At 43.3% G+C, this 22,029-nt stretch overlaps 1 protein-coding gene across 2 annotated transcripts in view; it reads left to right on the plus strand.

Moving 5' to 3' along the window:
* LOC102933736 (heat shock transcription factor 2 binding protein) overlaps positions 1 to 22,029 on the plus strand; it is a 123,638-nt gene that overhangs the window by 80,011 nt on the left and 21,598 nt on the right. Inside the window, exons 8-9 of one of the 2 annotated variants that reach the window (XR_006287926.1) lie at positions 6,089 to 6,199; positions 9,958 to 10,122. Coding sequence is in view for 1 of the 2 variants with exons in the window: in XM_043538165.1 (XP_043394100.1) it covers positions 6,089 to 6,153 (65 nt within the window). In the remaining variant the exon portion in view is untranslated. Of the gene's footprint in view, positions 1 to 6,088; positions 6,452 to 9,957; positions 10,123 to 22,029 lie in introns of those variants that run through there. The other variant, XM_043538165.1, reaches the window with a different exon arrangement.

Consider the following 22,029-nt stretch of genomic DNA (forward strand, 5'->3'; position numbering starts at 1 on the left):
ACCATCCTCCAGATCATTAATGAAGGTATTGAACAAAACTGGCATGAGGACTGACCCTTGGGGCACTCCACTTGATACCAGCTGCCAACTAGACATGGAGCCATTGATCACTACCCTTTGAGCCCAACAATCTAGCCAACTTTCTATCCACCTTATCATCCATTCATCCAGCCCATACTTCTTTAACTTGCTGACAAGAATACTGTGGGAGGCCATGTCAAAAGCTTTGCTAAAGTCAAGGAACAACACGTCCACTGCTTTCCCCTCATCCACAGAGCCAGTTATCTCGTCATAGAAGGCAATTAGATTAGTCAGGCATGACTTGCCCTTGGTGAATCCATGCTGACTGTTCCTGATCACTTTCCTCTCCTCTAAGTGCTTCAGAATTGGTTCCTTGAGGACCTGCTCCATGATTTTTCCAGGGACTGAGGTGAGGCTGACTGGCCTGTAGTTCCCAGGATCCTCCTTCTTCCCTTTTTTAAAGACGGGCACTACATTAGCCTTTTTCCAGTCGTCCGGGACCTCCCCCGATCGCCATGAGTTTTCAAAGATAATGGCCAATGGCTCTGAAATCACACCCGCCAACTCCTTTAGCACTCTCGGATGCAGCGCATCCAGCCCCATGGACTTGTGCTTGTCCAGCTTTTCTAAATAGTCCTGAACCACTTCTTTCTTCACAGAGGGCTGGTCACCTCCTCCCCATGCTGTGCTGCCCAGTGCAGCAGTCTGGGAGCTGACCTTGTTCGTGAAGACAGAGGCAAAAAAAGCATTGAGTACATTAGCTTTTTCCACATCCTCTGTCACTAGGTTGCCTCCCTCATTCAGTAAGGGGCCCACACTTTCCTTGACTTTCTTCTTGTTGCTAACATACCTGAAGAAACCGTTCTTATTACTCTTTATATCTCTTGCTAGCTGCACCTCCAGGTGTGATTTGGCCTTCTGATTTCACTCCTGCATGCCCGAGCAATATTTTTATACTCTTCCCTGGTCATTTTTCCAATCTTCCACTTCTTGTAACCTTACCTAATCACTCTCGTTACAGTGTGTATGGTAACACCCATTGTTTCATGTTCTCTGTGTATATAAATCTCCCCACTGTATTTTCCACTGAATGCATCTGATGAAGTGAGCTGTAGCTCACGAAAGCTTATGCTCAAATAAATTTGTTAGTCTCTAGGGTGCCACAAGTACTCCTTTTCTTTTTGCGAATGACCTCTGGGTAACTCTCTCATAATTTCTGGCACAGCTCCCTTACCCAACATAAACTGCAGCATTAGGGACACTTCCTGAGGACTGCTTCACTCCATATCCTCATTTCCTCTTTGGTCAGAGAACTTCTCCCACCTCTGTTATACCTAAGGTGGACTTAATGAGCCCCACCTGAGGCAGGAATCCATCAGCAGTTCCCTGCATGGTTCCAACACTCACTGACAGGATAGGCCGCAAAAAGAAACTCTCCATCTTCTTGCACCATCTAGGGCAGAAGTAAATGGTATGTTACCTTGACATTAGTGGCATTTCATGGCCAGGTCTTGAGGGGATGCAAAGACAGTTTCCCCACAGTATTTGAATGTCTTTTTTAAATGAATCCATTGGTTTTTAATATATTACAAAACCAAACCATCACAAATATATCAAAGGAGAAAGTAAGCCGGTACGCCCCGGTATGGTGTACCGGCAAGAGCTGGTGCGCCGTACTGGGGTGGATCGGCTTCCCCAGGCGCAATTTAAAGGGCCTGTGGCTCCCAGCAGTGGCTGGAGCCCCCGGCCCTTTAAATTGCTGCTGGAGCCCCACTGCCGGAGCCCTGGGGTAGCGGCGGTGGGGCTGGGGCGGTGATTTAAAGGGCCTGGGGTGGTAGTGGTGGCCGAGCTCTGGACCCTTTAAATCGTCTCCGGAGACCCGCCGCCGCTTCCCCAGGGCTCTGGCAGGCTCCGGGGACGATTTAAAGGGCCCAGGGTGGTAGTGGTGGCTGGAGCCCCATCCCTGGAGCCCTGCTGCTGGAGCCCTGGGGAAGCAGCGGCGGAGGTCCGGGGACGATTTAAAGGGCCCAGGGCTCGGCCGCCGCTACCGCCCAGGGCCCTTTAAACCGCTGCCAGAGCTCCCAGCTTCTGCTAGTACCCCGGGGAGGGGGAAGGAGGCACTTGCTGGTACAGGGTGGGCTGGGGCTGGCTCTGACCTCCTCCAGCCCCGCTGCTTCCGGGGGCCAGAGCCAGCCCCAGCCCCAGCCCAACCCCGTACCAGTAAGTCCCTAGACTTACTTTCACCCCTGAAATACATGCTGCACAGCATCCCAGGTAGGAGGTAGGTGAATTAGTAAGATTCTTTTTCACTGATAAGATGATCAGCTTTATACCAAACATGGAGTAGACAAGGTCCTACCCCAGCAGCTGGCAGCCCATCAATTAGGTCAAGAACAGGGCAGGCTTTCCTTTATACCAAGTGCTGCATATGGACTTGTAACCAAACCCAGCAGCTTTCATCTCTCCCTGTGCCCACACCAGCCTTCAGCAATCTCCTCACAGCACTGTTTTGGGAGCAAATCACAGTCCCCTTTGCCCATGTCAGTGTTCTTAATTCACTCTTTATTCACTACTTCTTCCTGTGCTCTTAGGTCATCACAGAATCATAGAATATCAGGCTTAGAAGGGACCTCAGGCGGTCATCTAGTCCAGCCCCCTGCTCAAAGCAGGACCTAATCCCCAACTAAATCATCCCAGCCAGGGCTTTGTCAAGCCTGACCTTAAAAACCTCTAAGGAAGGAGATTCCACCACCTCCTTTAAATCACCACCTTTAAATCAGCTACAGTACCCAATGACTGGAAGATAGCTAATGTAGCGCCAATATTTAAGGGCTCTAGAGGTGATCCTGGCAATTACAGACCAGTAAGTCTAATGTCAGTACCAGGCAAATTAGTTGAAAGAATAGTAAAGAATAAAATTGTCAGACACATAGAAGAACATAAATTGTTGCGCAAAAGTCAACATGGTTTCTGTAAAGGGAGATCATGTCTTACTAATCTGTTAGAGTTCTTTGAGGGGGTCAACAAACATGTGGATAAGGGTGATCCAGTGGACATAATGTACTTAGATTTCCTGAAAGCCTTTGACAAGGTCCCGCACCAAAGGCTCTTACGTAAATTAAGTTGTCATGGGATAAAAGGGAAGATCCTTTCCTGGATTGAGAACTGGTTAAAAGACAGGGAACAAAGGGTAGGAATAAATGGTAAATTTTCAGAGTGGAGAGGGGTACCTAGTGGTATTCCCCAAGGGTCAGTCCTAGGACCAATCCTATTCAAATTATTCATAAATGATATGGAGAAAGGGGTAAACAGTGAGGTGGCAATGTTTGCAGATGATACTAAACTGCTCAAGATAGTTAAGACCAAAGCAGACTGTGAAGAACTTCAAAAAGATTTCACAAAACTAAGTGAATGGGCAACAAAATGGCAGATGAAATGTAATGTGGATAAATGTAAAGTAATGCACATTGGAAAAAATAACCCCAACTGTACATACAATATGATGGGGGCTAATTTAGCTACAACTAATCAGGAGAAAGATCTTGGAGTCATTATGGATAGTTCTCTGAAAACATCCACGCAGTGTGCAGTGGCAGTCAAAAAAGCAAACGGGATGTTAGGAATCATTAAAAAGGGATAGAGAATAAGACGGAGAATATCTTACTGCCCTTATATAAATCCATGGTAGGCCCACATCTTGAATACTGCATACAGATGTGGTCCCCTCATCTCAAAAAAGATATACTGACATTAGAAAAGGTTCAGAAAAGGGCAACTAAAATTATTAGGGATTTGGAATGGGTCCCCTATGAGGAGAGATTGAAGAGGCTAGGACTTTTCAGCTTGGAAAAGAGAAAACTAAGGGGGAATATGATAGAGGTCTATAAAATCATGAGTGGTGTGGAGAAAGTAAATAAGGAAAAGTTATTTACTTTTTCCCATAATATAAGAACTAGGGGCCACCAAATGAAATTAATGGGTAGCAGGTTTAAAACAAATAAAAGGAAGTTCTTCTTCACTCAGCACACAGTCAGCCTGTGGAACTCCTTGCCTGAGGAGGTGGTGAAGGCTAGGACTATAACAGGGTTTAAAAGAGAACTGGATAAATTCATGGAGGTTAAGTCCATTAATGGCTATTAGCCAGGTTAGGAAAGGAATGGTGTCCCTAGCCTCTGTTTGTCAGAGGGTGGAGATGGATGGCAGGAGAGAGATCACTTGATCATTACCTGTTAGGTTCAATGCCTCTGGGGCACCTGGCATTGGCCACTATCAGTAGACAGGATACTGGATGGATGGACCTTTGGTCTGACCCAGTATGGCCATTCTTATATTCTCCCTAGGTAACCCATGCCAGTGCTTCACCACGCTCCTAGTGAATTTTTTTTCCTAATATCCAACCTAAACCTCCCCTACTGCAACTTGAGACCATTGCTCCTTGTCATCTGCTACCACTGAGAACAGTCTAGATCCATCCTCTTTGGAACCCCCTTTCAGGTAGTTGAAAGCAGCTATCAAATCCCCCCTCATTCTTCTCTTCCGCAGACTGAACAGTCCCAGTTCCCTCAGCCTCTCCTCATAAGTCATGTGCTCCAGCCCCCGAATCATTTTTGTTGCCCTCCGCTGGACTCTTTCCAATTTTTCCACATCCTTCTTGTAGTGTGGGACCCAAAACTGGACACAGTACTCCAGATGAGGCCTCATCAATGCCGAATAGAGGGGAATGATCACGTCCCTTGATCTGCTGGCAATGCTCCTACTTGTACAGCCCAAAATGCCGTTAGCCTTCTTGGCAACAAGGGCACACTGTTGACTCATATCCAGCTTCTCGTCCACTGCAACCCCTAGGTCCTTTTCTGCAGGTCAGAATCCAGCTCCTCTAAAAGACCACCAGTGACTAGCCCTAACTAACTGGAACCGAGACCCAATCTCAGTGTTATTAAATAAAACCAGCTTTGGTCCAAATGTGGACTCTCCCTTTTCACACCCTCTCTCCCCCACTCACTCAATAGTAAAACTTAGAGAGAGAGAGAGAGAGAGATACCAAGAAGATTTTAATATCATGTTGGGTCATAGGCTTAGTAAAAACAGTATTAATGCTGATGAACTTGGTGATTATTCATCCAGCCAGATACAGCTGTCTGTGACGGAATGTTCACGTCAAGCTTTTGTTTGGTGTCAAAATAAGGTGAAACTACCAGGCTGAAACCCACTAGCCTTTGGAGACTGTATAAGTTAAAGAGAGAATTCAGCCCTTGGACCTATCTCAGCGCATAAAATGGGGCCAAATACTACTCAGCAAAGTGGTATTTTTCTGGCATGCTCTGTTTCAGGCTTCTCACCAAACATTCAGGGGAAATCTCTCACAGGAGCTGAATAGGGACTTACTGAGAACAGATATTATATTATTGTGGTGCAGGGTGACACTGACAGAACACAATTGATCAGAAATATTTCCAGACAACAAGCATGTTGTCTGTTCTATTGCAAATAATTGCTGACAAATGACTACATCACTAGCAAAAGACCAGATATCTCATAATGGCAGAATAAATCAATGTAATGAATACGCATGCTAAGAATACAGTGCCTGAAAGAGAAGAAAGTTTAAATGAATTCTATTTGTGGAGAGGTGTTTTCAGAAACAAACATACAGTAGAAAGAAACCCAAGCAGAAAGTGTGACTGTAGATCATATCAGAATATGTAACCTATTGCTTTCCTTCCAATAGTGTGACAATTTTTTCTGCAACAGCTCTGTATTTACCATACATTCATATATGGTGTAGCAAAACAGGTTTTGGGATAACCCTGTGCTTTCCACATTTAATTAGGGTGCATGTATGTACTATGGTAATGGAGGTCATAGAAAATCCTGGTTCACAAAGACAGACGTGTAGACTTTCTTTTAATTTTCCATTGTTGGAATTCAGCTGTAGTACAGCCTTTCTCCCATAATTCATTTTGAATATGCCCAGAAAAGTTTTAAAATGTTTTAACAGATTCAGTTCATAGATTTTTTTTTTTAAGCCTAGAGGTGATTATCTTATCTGATCTCCTGCATTACACAGGCCATAGACTTGCACCCTTTGCCATCAAGACCAACCACTTGTGGTTGAACTACAGCAGACTTTGAAGAAAGATGGCCTCTGTTGATCTGAAGACTTCCACCATATCCCTTGGTAAGATGTTGAAATGGTTAATTACCCTCATTTTTTTTTTTAATATATAAACAACGTGCCTTATTTCTAATTTGAATTTGTCTAGCTTCAGCTTCCAGGCACTGATTTTGTTATGTCTTTGTCTGCTTTATTAAAGGACTCTCTGCTAGTCAATATCTTCTCCTCGTGAAGGTACTTATACCGTGATTCTATTTGACAAGATAAGTAGACTGAGCTCCCAGTCAATGAAAGCCTTTAATCAGGGCTGCACAGAAGTTTTTGGGGGCCGGAGCAAAATCTGAAATAAAGGTTTTCACCCTTCCAGAAAAATTAACACTGACGGGAGCCCTGAGAGAAGGGAAGGGGGTTGGAGAGTGAGCCTGCCTGGGGTGCTGGAACTAGGGGTGCAGCAGCACCCCTGGCTTCAAGTAATAATAGCAACTAAACGTCTGACTTCCATCGTAGACTGGGTGTACAGTTTTGTTCAGTGGTTTTAAACACGCGCTATTAAAACTTGTTTCAGCAGCCCTGAGCCTGCCCTGCACTCACCCCAGAGTGACAGCTCTTGTCCTGCGGGGCTGGGCCTGGCTCTGGCTCCCCATTTTGGAAGTGGCACCCTGGTGGGTGGGGTTACAGTGCCATTCAGGTTTGGCCTGGCCACACTTCTGTCATCTGGGTGAGTGCTCTAGTGTTTAGTCTAGTGGTTAGAAGTGGGGGAGGCCATTTTGCATGGGTTTATATGCATCTGAACATGCCTACCAGACTAGGACCTGAAGGCAAGATAGGTGTGGAAACGCATAGTTGTGTGTGAGTTAGGCACTGAGCTGCTGGGCTAACTTTGTGTAAAGCTGTTTCAGTCTACACACTTGGCTCTTTTTTAGGGCTAGTAGGCATTAAAATCTAGTGGCATTAGATATTTGCTTTTGTAACTTTATTTTTGTAGTTGTCCTTATAAATGATATGTGTACACAGAAAAAGGCTTGGCAAAGCTGCAGTCAATCCAGAGTGTGCAATATTGTTACTGAGATAGTGCCAGCACTTTCCAGACAGTGAGGTAGATTTTGATCTCACTGAAATCAATGGTATTCACTTCAACAGAACCAGACTTTAGCAGAGTACACTAACAAGGTCCCTGCCCTGAACAGCTCTCAATCTATATGGGAAAATATAAAGCGATGCATTTTATCTATCTGACTATGTATAATCCTTGAATTAGGTATCATTTTATTCATCTAAATCCTGAACGGCTTTTGATGCAATAAACAGAAAAAACCCACCCCCCATTCCCATAGATTAAAGTCACACAGGTTGAAAAGTGACCAAAGGTAATCCTGTGGCATTGGCTTTGTTGTTCACTTTAACCTGAGGGGCAACAGTTTCCCACTACACCTCATCTCTTTTGCTAGAGAGAATTTTTGGAACTACCCACAGATCCACACACAGTGTTTAGAAGCCCTGCTGGAGGGAGAGAGAATCTCTTCACCCTTGAGACAGGCATTTCAAAACACAGCCTCTGTTTGATTGATTTGGTGGTTTCTGTTGTCAACCAACTTTGGAATAAGTAGTCTGAAGAGCTGAGTGCCATTTGGAGAGATGTTACTTTGTGTTGGTTGTCTTTAAAATAAATAGCCAGGCTTCTTTCCTAGAAGAGGGGTTTTCTTCTGAAATGTCTCCTGTTTGTGAGAAGGACTTTGGAACTGAGCTCTGCCACAGTAAGATGCTAAAACAATGCAAAACACTGAAATGTATTACTCACAGAAAATCATAAAAACTAGAAATCACCAAGTTCATCCCTGATGCCACTGCATTGACTCTAAAGGCGAGAATATAAGGTTGAATTTCGTGTGGAAAAAGATAAGAAGCCAATGAAGGCACCTGAGGAGAGAGGGTCAGTGTAATGGGAGACTAGAGGAAGGCACATAAGGAAAGTGACATTTTGGGTAGTCAGGAGTGGGGTGGGGAGAAGGGAGCTACAGAAAGTTCAGAGAGGAGAAGGAAGAAACAGTTGTAGTGAGAAAGGAGCAAAGCCCTGGGGGTGAGGGAGAGTCAGTGGATTTAAAAACTCTTATAGAGCCTAGAGGAAACAGCAACAGAGGACTGATGAGGGGGAGAAGGAGGGGATGAATCAGTGGTGGTGATGTCATGGTTATAAGTGTGGATGAGGGGGAGTGTTGACGATGCTAGAGGGAGGAGGGGGTGGGCAGAAGAGCAGGGAGGAGAGGTGGGAAATTTAACACAATAAAAAGTTCATGTTGTTGGGTTGTTGTTGTTTTTTTACTGAAGTGTGTGAAGTTAGAAAAGCCCTGGAATTCTAAATATTTGTAGAAAATCCCCTAAGAACTATAAACAAAACCAATCTGAGCTATTCATGGAAGCACCATCAATTCCTTGCTCCTGGAATAGCAAAGGAGGCGGTGAGGTAAGTGGCCAGGGGAGGCAAAAAAAGAAAATGGTATAAAATGTAACATTAACATTTGGAAAACAGTAGAATTTTCAGAAGTGCCTAATTGACTTAGGGTCCTACGGCCCATTTTCAATGGTGACTTATGGTTCCAAGGGTCAGATTTTAAAGGTATTTAGGTGCCTATAGGAGTTAAGTGCCTAGGTGCTTTTGAAAACCAAACTAGACAGCTACCTGCATCTTTAGGTGTCTGAATACCTTTAAAATTCTGGCCCTAAGTATCATTGAAAGTTATTGGGACCTAGGATCCTAAACCACTTAGACACTTTGAAAATGTTACCCTTTGGCTGTACTTATATACTGATACATATGTCTATGCTTACCTCCTTACAGTGCATCTGTCTGGCTGTCTGGAAGATGACAGCTGTAAGGGTTAATGAGAAAAGTCTACCTGACTTGTCTTATTTGTATAGCTCCTTCCATTCTCCAAACTGCCGTTGTCATCTGAGGGCTTTCGCCTTGCTTATGGCACAGTTAAGGAGTGACACTGAACCCTTGCCTTTGTCCTACTTGAATGCCACTCTTTGGCGTGGTGCCAAGGCATTAATGGCCAGGAAAGATCTCCTTTCCAAAGTACATACTCTGAAGTCATATGAGACTCTTCTATATAGGAGAGAGGCTAATAGAAGTTCATAGGGAAAATGCAGTGTGCATGTTTCTTATCTTGCAGGATGGGGGCAGCTTTGTGGCTTTCTTTAGCTGCCCATAATACTTGGAAAGTGGTGATATATTTTTGCAGGCGCTGAGCAGAACAAAAACATGATCAAAGGAGGTTTAGGGCATGAACTAGGCTGCTGAGAGAATAGTGAGGAGTACAGAGAAAGCACCTCCCTTTTGAAGAATTTCTTATCATGGAACTGAAAGATTTTACACTTCCACAAGCCAAGGACTGTGAGAGAAGAATTTCAAGGCAGGAGGGGAGAGCCCCAGTAAATTGTTCCATGATGCAAGTTCAGGACCATATGAGAGAATGTTTCAATGCTATTTTGCTAAGGGAATAATCCAAGGACAAGCAAGGATGGCATTACGGGGATGCAAAGAAGAGGCTGCCTGGGGAACCAAGGGAGAAGGGGCACTCTCTATTGCTAACTTCCCAAGGTGTGTCGGCCAACTAATGGCCAGACTACTAACCATTTTTCATTTACAGGGTTCCCTGTGCCTGCAAGGGGACCTGAAAGTGCTAAAACAAAATGGTGGGTGGGGTTGGGGGGGAGGAGGTGAATAGGCAGGTTAGGAGCTAAATGCCCCAATGAGCAAAAGTAAACGATCTCTTCAGAACAGAAATGTTCATCTTATCCCCTTCCTCTTCTCTTTTTAGATGTCATGATTCTGAAGCTGTGGTTGGCCAGAAGGTGCTTATCCCACTGTGATACCCTGTGATGGCACAACTTCCAGGGAGCCTTGCTGGACCTCAGAGGGGTCATAGAATCATAGGCTCGTAGGACTGGAGGGGACCTCAAGAGGTCATCTAGTCCAGGGTCAGGTAAGTTTCCCCTCCACCACTCCCTTTTCTTTTTTCTATCTTTTGTAGCTCCTCAGGTTTTCTGAGGGGGGAGGGGAAGGCCTTTTCTGTTCCCTTTTGGGGTTCTCTTCATAATTCCAGAAACCTCCAGTTTCATAAGATCTAGTTTTTAAAATGACCGCATGAGAGACTTCTCAGGGCCCTGCAATTTCCTTGTTCAATTAATTAGACTGCTTGGGCGCCTTTCACTGAATCCGACTGTCCTTGACAGGAAATTGTGAGGTTCCCATCAGAGTATTTCCTATACATTTTTCCACCTTGTGTAGAGATAGGATTTGCCCAGCCCCTCTTACAGGTGAAGCAGGGGCAGCATTTGCCGACAAAACCCAGTGGCTCCTCCATGATCTGTGCCGAGCTCTGATGGAGTAAGTAAGTAGGTAGGTATGGGGCACCTGTGTAGAGGGTCTTGGCACACTCTCTTGTAGTGTGGCTCTTGTAGGAGCCTTACTCTCAGCACATCCCTTGCGGGACTTTTCAAAACCCACCCCCGTCCCGCAACTCATCCACTTGGCTGCGCTCCAGCAGCACAAAGCTGTCTAAAAAAAAATGGCTTAGCCAGCCACAGGATGATCACTCCAATGTGCTAAGGGGATCTCTGGTTGCCACAGCTTCCCCTTGGGACTGTTGGCAGCAGGCACAAGCTAGAGCAGCTGAAAGGCTGTGCTCTGACATGCAATAGGGGACTGGCTCAGCACAGAGCAGCACTGGAACGTGGAGAGTGCAGTAGTGACATAAAATCACCCTGTTATGTGAGGCCACCCTCAGGTAGAGCTGTGGGTCAGGGCCTGGGGTGTTTCTCTTTTACTACATCACTTGTCTTGTTGCTGTTTGGGTGCCCTGAAGGGCTGCCGATTCTTTCTCCCTTTCTTATTCCTAATACTGCAACACATGGGGCCCTGCTCACTCATTCTCTAAATCTCCCAATTTGCTCTGTTAAGTGCCTTCATTTGACTGCTTACTGTTATCTCTTTTTTTAATACTCAAATAATGAAATGAATAGGTGCCCCTAGCATTTCTATTTACCCCCCGCCCCTCATCATTTCTATTTACCCAGTCCAAGAGAGCCCCACTTTCCACTGCATTCCTAGCCCTTTTGTAGAAAGGACATACCCTTGTGGACAATGATGTAAACCCTACTTGGTAACCTTTGTTTTTCTCCCACAAACACAGTACTTACCATGTGTATTATCATGAGTTCTTTCTTTGATAAATCATTCATCTTTCTTTCCTTTGAGTTTAGTCTGTAACAAAAGTGATTTACAGTTAGATTTATTCCTTTGTTGCTAATTTTGATCACAAATTTCCAATCTAATATCATCTTTGAATTTTATATTTCACCAGTTCTAAACAGTCCTCTACGTGTGCCATCACCCCTTTCTCTCTCTCCCATACAGAGCATGTCCTTCAATACTGATGTGTCAGTTGTTTGAGTCAATTGTAATAAATCAGTTAGGAGAGCTCATAAATTTCTTTGTGGAGCATTATCCTCATGGCGATCCCTCAGGGAATGAAGAATCATTCTGCATCTTACCTTTTCCCATAGATTCACAGATTCCAGGGCCAGAAGGGACCACTGTGATCATCTAGTCTGATCTCCTGTATGGCACAGGCCATAGACCTTTCCTAAAATAATTCCTAGAGCAGACCTTTTAGAAAAACATCCAGTCTTGATTTAAAAATTGTCAGTGATGGAGAATCCACCATGACCCTTGGTAAATTGTTCCAGTGGTTAATTACTCTCACCATTAAAAATGTATGCCTTATTTCCAGCCTGACTTTGTCTAGCTTCAAGTTCCAGGCATTGGATTGTGTTGTATTTTTCTCTGCTAGACTGAGGAGACCATTATTAAATATTTGTTCCCTGTGTTGATACTTATAGACTGTATTTGGTTCACCCCTTAACCTTCTCTTTTTTAAGCTAAATAGATTGAGCTCCTTGAATCAATCACTATAAGGCATGTTTTCTAATCTTTTAATCATTCTCGTGGCTCTTCTCTGAACCCTCTCCAATTTATCAACCTCCTTCTTGAATTGTGGGCTCCAGAATTGGACACAGTATTTCAGCAGTTGTTGCACCAGTGCCAAATACAGAGGTAAAATAACCTCCCTACTCGTACTCGAGATTCCCCTGTTTATGTATCCAAGGATTGCATTTGCCCTTTTGGACACAACATTACGGCAGGAGCTCACATTCAGCTGATTATCTACCACAACCCCCAAATCTTTTTCAGAATCATTATTTTCCTATGTGCTACTTTGATTGTCGTGCACATGGTTGCTCTTTTCCCTGTTGTTCTAGTTTTAATGTCCTTGTAACAAGAGAAATGGGAACTGACCTTCAGCATTCAAAACCAGCTCAGCTTAAGAAAAGAAGATCACCACCACCACATACTCTCCATTCCTCATTAAGGCCTTAATTCAGCAACCCATTCCTGTTCAGCAACATAATCATGAGTTTAATGTTTAAAGTCATACATACGTTCCATGGTTTGTAATGGGATTTAAGCACATGCTTAAAGTACTTCCCCGAATGGGATGGAGGAGTTAAGCATGTGCTTAAGAGCTTTGCTGAACTGGGACCAGACAATGCTGTCTAACTCCCAAAGCCTCCTCTCTTGATCAGTGCTTCAGCCAATGATTCATCTCCGTGATACAATGCTGATTTCTTTTCTTGTTCATGGCACTAGAGTAAGTGTCTGTGGCAATAGATCCTCTAAAATGATCACCAATTGAGATGATCTATATGGCGTCCTTTCCAGCTCCCAAAAGTCTTCATTAACACATGCATCCTTCCTCTGGAAGGGTCAGTCCTGACTTGGCCATTCATGGCTGGGTTCTCCAGAACTCATTTCAGAATTCCATTCAATATTACTCTTAGACCATACCTATCTATTATTCCACTATGGGGTCTCATGAACAGGCACTTGGGGAAGACACATAAAGCTCATTTGACTTCTTTTCTACATCAGATTTAAAATGAAATAGCCCCAGCTTCAAAAGTGTGTACATTAAATACATAGTAACACTTACTGTATTAACATGCATATTTTTAGAAGAGGCGAAAGGAGGATTCTATTTATATACTCCTCGAAGATCTATTCATGCAACCCCAGAGTTTAGGTATTCTGCTTTCTCTGTGGAAAGGAGGGTCTTCCCTCCATTTCAGCATCTGCCTGAAGAAAATATTGTAGAGAATACAGCAGTTTATAGACAAACATAGAGTATATACAGTCCTATCATTCAGGAAGACCTCTTACCCCAACCTCTGGAAACTTAGTGCAGGATTTTTTGTCAATTGGTGCACATAAGAACCCAGCTTTTCCGTTCTCTTTCCACCACAGGCCAAGTTAATCCCTGGTGGAATTCTGTGGACATCTGTGGAGTTACATCTAAAATGATTTTAGCTCATTATTATGGTAAAATGATGTGCTTAATTGTCCCTGAAACTAGATTTCAGGAGGGGGAGGAGAAGGGTCTAGTGAGCTAAGCAGAGGACTGATAACCAGGAGCTCCTGGCCTCTGCACCCTAGCTCTGAGCTGACTGTCTCTGGCCATAGGCAAGCCCCTTAACCTATCCGCCGCACTTTCCCAAATCTGCAAATGGGAATAATAATAATACTAACCTCAAAGGAATGTGGTGGTGATAAGTTTGTGTTTGGATAGTGCTTAAAATATAATGGACCAAATTCATGCCTGATTTAACTTCACAGAATTTAATGGGCTTAAATGTTACACTTACAATGATTTTCCACGTGCTCAGTCTCTTGAGAAGTCTGCAACCTCAAATTATATGCAGGGAAAAATTTGGGGCCAGATTTTCCTCTCACTTATACTGGTGCAAATCAGAAGAATACCCTCTGAAGCCAATGGAGTTACGCTATTGTAATACTGGTGTGTAAGTCAGAGGACAATCAGGCCCATTTACTATAGAATGCTGAGATTTGAAGAACAAAAATCATAGGGCTTAGTCATCAAAAATAGGGCTTAGTCATCAGAAGCAATTTATTTCTTTTCCTCCTAAAATATAAAGCTGTAAAGTTTACAATGGGATAAACAAAGCAATAACAGACATCCCTGTATCACTTCTCATCAGGTAACGTTCCTTCCCCATAGTTTGATACAGGGATTCTGTTTCATGTCTGTAGCCAAATGCTTTAGCTCTGGTGCCCATAAAAGGTTTCTGGTCTGACTGTCTTGTTATCAGCCCATCAATATCCTGACACTTCCTAGCAATTAATCCTGTGCTGAAATGAAATTAAGTTTCCATTTATTTGGCAGAATGACCCCAGGACTTCCTATTTGGGGAATACAAAGAATAATGCATCTGCAGCTTACAGGAAGTCGAAGGCTCTGATTTCCTGCAGAGGCAGTACAAGAACAAACAGGGAACACATATTTCACAACGGCAGTCGAAAGTGCACGTAAGCACCCTGGCGGCCTCCAAGATGAAAACAATTGGAAGGGGAACATCCCTGGTCCCAAAATCATGTGATGGTGTTTTGTTGCTTACACAACATGCCATTAGGAAGTAGATGTAGTTCAAGGTTAATTATTTTTCCAGGTGATTATAAAATTTCCCCTTGGTATGTGTCTTGACTCTTACATCAGTAAGATTGTTCTAATGAAGAAAGTAAGCTACAACCATGATCTTTATATCTACTTCTGCTCAGAACAATACAGTGACATATTCCTTTCCGGCTCTGTTTAAACAAGCTGGACCAGATTCATCCTGGTGCAAACTCCACTGAAACAGATGGAGTTACATCAGGGTGTACGTGTCTCGTCATGTTGAAGGGTGAGCCTGACTGAAAATACTGTGTGTACTTGTCATGGTTGTTAATCAGCACAGAATTTAATCTGGACAAATTGTGCAGCAGACTAAATCTAGTGATTTAAAATGAAAGACACATGGATAAGTGCAAGTAGCAGCCAACCTTCTGGGGTTATGCAATGAGAAAAGAGGGCAGAGGGGAAGAGAGCTTCCCTAAGAAAGAGGCTTTAGTAGTTCCATCAAGCAACTGAACACTCCTTTATGCACAAAAGGTAACACTTTAAATCGTCCCCAAAATTGCCTTGCAGTTGTTGTATTTAAGGTACATCATCAACTTAAATCACACTTCTACCTTAATTTTTTCTTACTACAGTTACAAGTAATACTATTTTGGGGGAGGGGAATTGGTGGGGGGGGTCAGACCACTCCACACAGCTCTACTTCTAACCATTGTAGATGAAAGCTTGTCTGTCCCTAGACAGATCGTTGCAAGATGGTGACCCCTGAGTCACAGTGCGAACATCAGGCAGGGCACATGAGCCTGTGAAGGTGCCAGGAATGAGATGAGGCATCAGGGAAGGGGAATATGTTTGAAAATAAGACAATAAACTATGAGTTGGAGCATGTGGAGGGAGCAGCAGGCAAACTGAGAGCAGAGTAGGCAGTGCAGGAGTGTGGTGGTGGTGTGGGGAGTTGCAAGGTAAAAGGCATGACATACAGAGGGAGAATAAAATGGGTAGCAGAATGTTAGGGACATATGGCAGGCCAGTGAAGATAGGACAGGACAGTTGAGGGACAGGAGATTGTGCAGGAGCAGTCAGGGAAAATGCTAATGGTGCAGCTGCCTATGTCTAGTTAGAGAGGAGACTAAAGAGGGATAGAATGACAGCGTCCCTCACCCCAGGGGATAGGAGAGTGCAAATCAAGTTCTCTCTTACCAGTGAAGAGGGAGGCCACATTCCTGTGTATGTATGTAAGGTTGAATTCTGACCCTGAGATAACTGCTCACAAAGTACAGATGGGTGCCTTCCTGCTGAAGGCAAACAATCAATCAGAAAACAGGCAAGAAACTGTGGGACCTTTTTTTTTTCCTTTTGATTTTGGTGTTGGTTTATAAGTGCCTGAAATTGCAGTGGTTACAATGTACCTCTCCAGCCCCAGTGATGCGTATACACTGCCTAGAGCCAGATTCCAAACTAAGGTGTGTGTTGCTGTAGAACCTCAGACAACAATAACAACGAGGAGTCCTTTAAGGTGCCACAAGGACTCCTCATTGTTTTTGCTGATACAGACTAACACGGCTATCACTCTGAAACCTGTCAGACAACAATGCGTGACTGCTTTGTGGGCAGATTTTTCTTTGGCCTTTGACATGCTATGGAGTCTGAGGCTCCTTTGAAACAGATATCAAGTCAGGGACTCAACTTTCTCACCCTCCACCCTGTTGCATGCGCTGGAGCCTCCCTCTTCATCCTTGATTTTTGGTATATCTCACTGCAATTCCATGTTATACATGTGTTGTCACGTAATTCTTCACCTCCTGCAAAGAGTGGGCTTGGCTCAGTCCCGGAGCCTGGCAGAGGTCCCTTGGTGATGGACAGTCTGCATCAAGGGAGATCACTTCACTCCACCAAGTGGTGTGCAGTCAGCTGCCACAGTCCCAGATGTGGGCTCATTGGCTAGGGACGGGGAGTAGCCATAGCATCTGGAAGGTTTGCTGATTCGGCTTACAGCCTAAGCAACCTTCCCTGGGAAGGCTCTGCTGGAGTCTTGGAGGCAAATTAAAGCTGCCTTCCCTCAACAGAACCCATGGGAGTGTGGCAGTGGAAACTACTCCTGGTCCTCATCTTGGGGGAATTTCCCAGCAGGGTGCAGCTTTACCCAGCAACAATGGAATGTTGACGGGATCTGCAATGTTAGGGTGTACTTTATACACCAAACAAACAGCTGCATGGGAGCAACCACTGCTGCAGGCCCAGAGCTGCTCATGAGTTACTGCTGAGCATGTAATGGCAGCCAAATTTGCCTATACAGAACTGGTTCCCATATTTCTTACACCAGCAACGCTTCAGTTGCAAGCAGTGGGAGTTTGCCTGTCGGGGGAATACAGGATGGGGCCCAGGGTCAGTGACTGTACAACTATGGGATACCTGGAGTAGGCTAGATGCAAAATGTGATATGACATTCTATTCTCAGAGTGGTTTTTAACTTTCTGCCTATTGTCAAAACCCGCTCTCTGTTGAGTCAGCGACAAGATAGACAGTTGCTCTTCATTAGAGAAGTCGTTCATTTGCAGTTTCTATCAATCAAAGCCTGTTCCTTCTGTGAGAATTTTAATTAGTCGATTATTAGTCCCTTCATCCTTTTAGCCTTGCCTGCAGCAGGCTTTTCTTGCTGTTATTCTCAGCCTCCATCTGATGAGAGGTAGTAATTACGCGAAGCACCATCGTGACTACTACTATATGCTTTGTGGGCTGCTGTGAAATGTCTTTATATGCAGTTTTAATGTGAGCATCTGGAAAGTTACAGTAAAAACTATATAAAAACCCCTTGTTCTAATTAAAACCAGGGGCCTGCTTCTCCACTCATCTGCAGCAGTTGTACAGTGGGGTAACGCCCTGAAGTCAGTATTATATATGAAAGCACACATGTGATTGCATTGCAAGGGGGGGGAATAAAGTCAGAAAAGGGCTATAGGGCCTGGTATTCCTCTTACTTATACAGGGCTTTATGTCTCCATTGATTTGATTGATTACTGAGGAATTTCAGTGGCGACACTTCTATTTTATAACTGTGAAAGGAGAATCAGGCTCCTGCTTTATGAGGGATAGACCAAGTTCTGGTGACACAACACACGAAGCACCATGCAAATGCAGATGGCTAATTATGTGCTGCATCTTTCAGAAGCTGAAGCCTCGGAGGAGGGAAGGCTTTGTCATCTTCACCACTCCCAGATTCTGCAGGTGCAGCCCCAGGAACTGCTCTAGTTTACAGTAGCCTCCCCCTGGCTTCTGATGGTCTGCGCCACAGGCCAGGATAGCTGTAGCATTGAGCATTATGGCTATACCTCCTTCCGCCCCAGTTTGTCCCTGTACATTGGTGTGGGGGACAAAATCTGGGCCATTGGTTTAGGGTTATTTTCTTTGTCCCTCCCTTCCTTAACTTCCCCTGTCACCCGCCTGCAATGACTTGTGCATCTAATATATCAGCTCTGTTCCTCTTTTTAATTTAAGGAAACAATGATACACACTCCAAAGTTCTTTAAGTAACATCGGTTTATTTCAGTCAAGTCAGATTCTTTGCCCTATTTATAAACTCCCCAAAATGTACAATTTGGGGGGGACGACACACTAATCTAACTACTTAATTTCCAGTACTGGTCACATGGAGATAAATTAAGGCAGAGGTTCTCTGAGGCCCTCCCAACATGCTATAAAAATTCCCAGGCCCAAATATGTTAGCCTTAATCCTGTTGTCAACATTTAATAAAGAAATGGGACAATAAGTAAAATTGTGAATATTTTTACATTTTAGTAAGGATTTATGACATCATGTCACTTGTTTCACCTGCAAATGTACTCAGAAATATACCTGGGAACAAAAACTAAGATCTTAATATTAAGCATGTAGGCCCAAATCATTAGCTCACTTCCTAGCCTGAGTAGCCTGCAATGGTGAGAAGCTTCCATGAGACCTTTTGTGTTACCCTTCTGCTATGGAGGGGAAGAGCGAGATGGTAGGATTAGCTTTCACAGTGGATTCTCTGTCCCGGCCTGAGCCTCCTCTGGGTCTCCCTCTGGCCTCTTTAGCACAACCAAGCAGGGGGCATCTATGCCCACTAATCCAGACCCCACCTGAGCAATGCAGCTATATTGGTTCTACTGACCAGGGATTGTCCACATCCGTACAAGAGGGTGGAGAATTTGTTTCTTCTTTTGCTTCTTACAGTGAGAAGCTGATAGACTAGTATTTATTCCTCAAGGTGAATAATCCGTTCTATGAGTAAAATATAATGTTGGATCTTGTATTATGAAGCTTCATGTCATTTACATAATATCCAATACCAATCTAAATCTTTTGAAGTTGACCTTTGAGGCCTCCTGTTTATACTCTAGGCTTGGCTTGATATGCAGAACTTCTGTGCCTGAAAGATGTTCTGAAAAGTCTATGTTAAACTTTTAAAGTGAATGAGGTCTGTGAGATGGTTCTGTGGTTGATGTGATAGCACAGAATCAGCTAATACTTTGCTTACAAACTCTTTCCCCTGGAGGTGCCTATAAAGCTGTTCAGTATTAACACCAGTTTGGTTTAAGTTTTTCAAACAAGTACGTGCTTCCCCCCTGGTCTGTCTGGAGGAGCTCTCTGAGCCCTTTGTTTCCCAATCCATATAGAAGAGTTTTTTCTAGGCCTGGTGGACATTGTGCTAACTCCATTATCAAAGCTGTAGGAGTACAGAGTAACAGCTAACACACTTTATGTCCGTTCTGGAGGATGATTGTTATGATGGGATTTGTTCTAGCATTAGAGAGCCATTCAAATTTAAATACATTTATTTAGGTGTTACCAGTGTAAGGGGATGGGCGATTTAATGCTGAAGTGAGGTAAGGGCTTGCAGATGGGTTATAATGGAGCCATTCTAATACAATATGAAGGGAAATTGCTAAGTTTGATAGACAATCCATATGGTTTAGATGATTGCATTTTGGCTAGGCTTATCCTTGTATTTTTTCCCCTCTCCATGTGAGAGCTTTACAAAGATGCTCTAATTTATTTTTAATTATTAAGGGGAAAAGACACTGGGAAAACCAGAATAGGACTAAATAAGCTGAATAGCATATTCAGTTGTCATAAAAAGATTAAAATTTTATTTGAGGAGATATCAATAGCAAGGTCTTCCTCCTTCACTGCTGGATAAATGCCATTTTATTAAGGTTGTTATATTTTAATGAGATATTTTAAAGATGGAGTTGATTTCAACAGAAAGGTACCAGAATCTGAGCTGCAACTAGCTGATCTGAAAATCTTGGGGTAAGAGCCGATGTGTCATACTTCCTAGCAGAGTTTCTTTTGTTTTTCGTACGGTAGTTTTCAAACCATAAAATTCACCATGTTGCTGAAGAGCTAAGATGAGTTCAAGGTAATTTTCAAAGATATTTCAAAATGGGTAGGTTATCTGCAAATAAAGACACTTATATTTATAGGTTTCAGAGTAACAGCCGTGTTAGTCTGTATTCGCAAAAAGAAAAGGAGTACTTGTGGCACCTTAGAGACTAACCAATTTATTTGAGCATAAGCTTTCGTGAGCTACAGCTCACTTCATCGGATGCATCCGATGAAGTGAGCTGTAGCTCACGAAAGCTTATGCTCAAATAAATGGTTAGTCTCTAAGGTGCCACAAGTACTCCTTTTCTTTTTACTTATATTTATAGGAGCCAATACTAACCCTCAAGATATCTGAATGGGATCTAAGGGCAATAGCTAAAGGTTAAATAAATAAAGCTACAAGATTGGGAAGTAGGACATTCCTGTCCCAGACTGCTTTTTTTTCTTTTAAATAATCAGAGAAGGTGTCATATAATATTATTATTATTAATAATAATAATAATAATCACATTAAGGTGTCATCTACACAGGGAAAAAATTTCAGTATGACTTAAGATGTGAATTTAAACCAATATAGTTATACCAATATAATACACACACACACTTGCTGTCACTCTCTCATGTGGACGCTCACCAGAAACGTCACTTTTATGCTGGAATAAGAGTGTCTGTGATTGGGGAGTGGAGGGGTGTGCAGCAGAACTCAGCTGTGTAGTTATACTAGCAATAACTGGTAAAACTTTCCCAGGTACATGCAGTTTTAAAGTAACACAAGCTTTGGGGTGATTGTATAAAAAGAGCAAGTCTAGGTCTAAATTTGGGCCCAGCATTAAAGGCTTTAATCCTTTAAATATATTAGGGGCCAGAACTTCAGTTGGTGTAAACTGATATAGTTTATTTCAGGGTAGCTACGTCAATTTCCACCAGCTGACAATCTGGTCCATACTTCCAACATTCTCCATCAAAGACTTCTCAGAGCAAGGTTGAGGAGAAAGGCCTCTGACTGATTTCAGTGAACATAATAGACATTTATTTTAATAGACTTCTTAATTTTATTGGCAGCCACTGTACGAGGAATGAAAACAGATGATCTAGATGAACAATAGGAGAAAACCTATGCGGAAATATGTTAGCCTTAATCCTGATGTCCACATTTAATAAAGAAATGGGACATTAAGTAAAATCTTCAATATTGTTACATTTTAGTGAGGATTTACAACATCATTAAAAGTGGGTGAAAGGGAGTCTTGAGGAATTGATGTTCTATTTCAATAGATAGGGTGCTAGCTCCATAGCTGGTATAAATGGCATCGCTCCACTAACTCTTCTATTAAATATGTCACTTCACACCAGCTGAGGTTCTAGTGCAGACTGTGATTAGAGATTTTACTTCCTTCTAAATATTCTTTTACTAGATTTCCAAACCTGCAGTTTCCCCTGCTTGTAACCCTTTAACGGTGTGACGTTCCCCTCTGGTGTTATCCAGACTGGTGATCTGCTAGGCCACTCCAATCCCTGACTCTAGGAGCCAGCCTTACCCTGCACTGCTGTGAGAACTCCCATTCCTGGGCTGTTCACGCACAGCCTCTGGCATGTAAGCTGCTCCTTGGATTGTGCAACCGAATGACACTAGCCAATATCTCTGGTCCCAGACACAACCCTAGGAACCTCCATCTTGCAGTGTCCGGTTATGCCCACTGGACGCTGCAAGCTTATATGATTTCGTCAATTTAACAAATAAATTGATATGTACCAGGCTTGTTATCCCAAGGAGAGTTTCTTACATGCTTCAAACCAAATGCACTGCTTCAGGTAGAATAAGCAAACAGATTTATTCACTATAAAGATAGATTTTAAGTGATTACAAGTCAAAGCATAACAAGTCAGATTTGGTCAAATGAAATAAAAGCACAACGCATTCTACGCTGATCTTAACAATTTCAGTGCCCTTACAACTTAGATGCTTCTCATCACAGGCCGACTGGTTGCTCTTC

The sequence above is a fragment of the Chelonia mydas genome, chromosome 1 (assembly GCF_015237465.2).
Source record: "Chelonia mydas isolate rCheMyd1 chromosome 1, rCheMyd1.pri.v2, whole genome shotgun sequence".
NCBI lineage: Eukaryota > Metazoa > Chordata > Testudines > Cheloniidae > Chelonia > Chelonia mydas.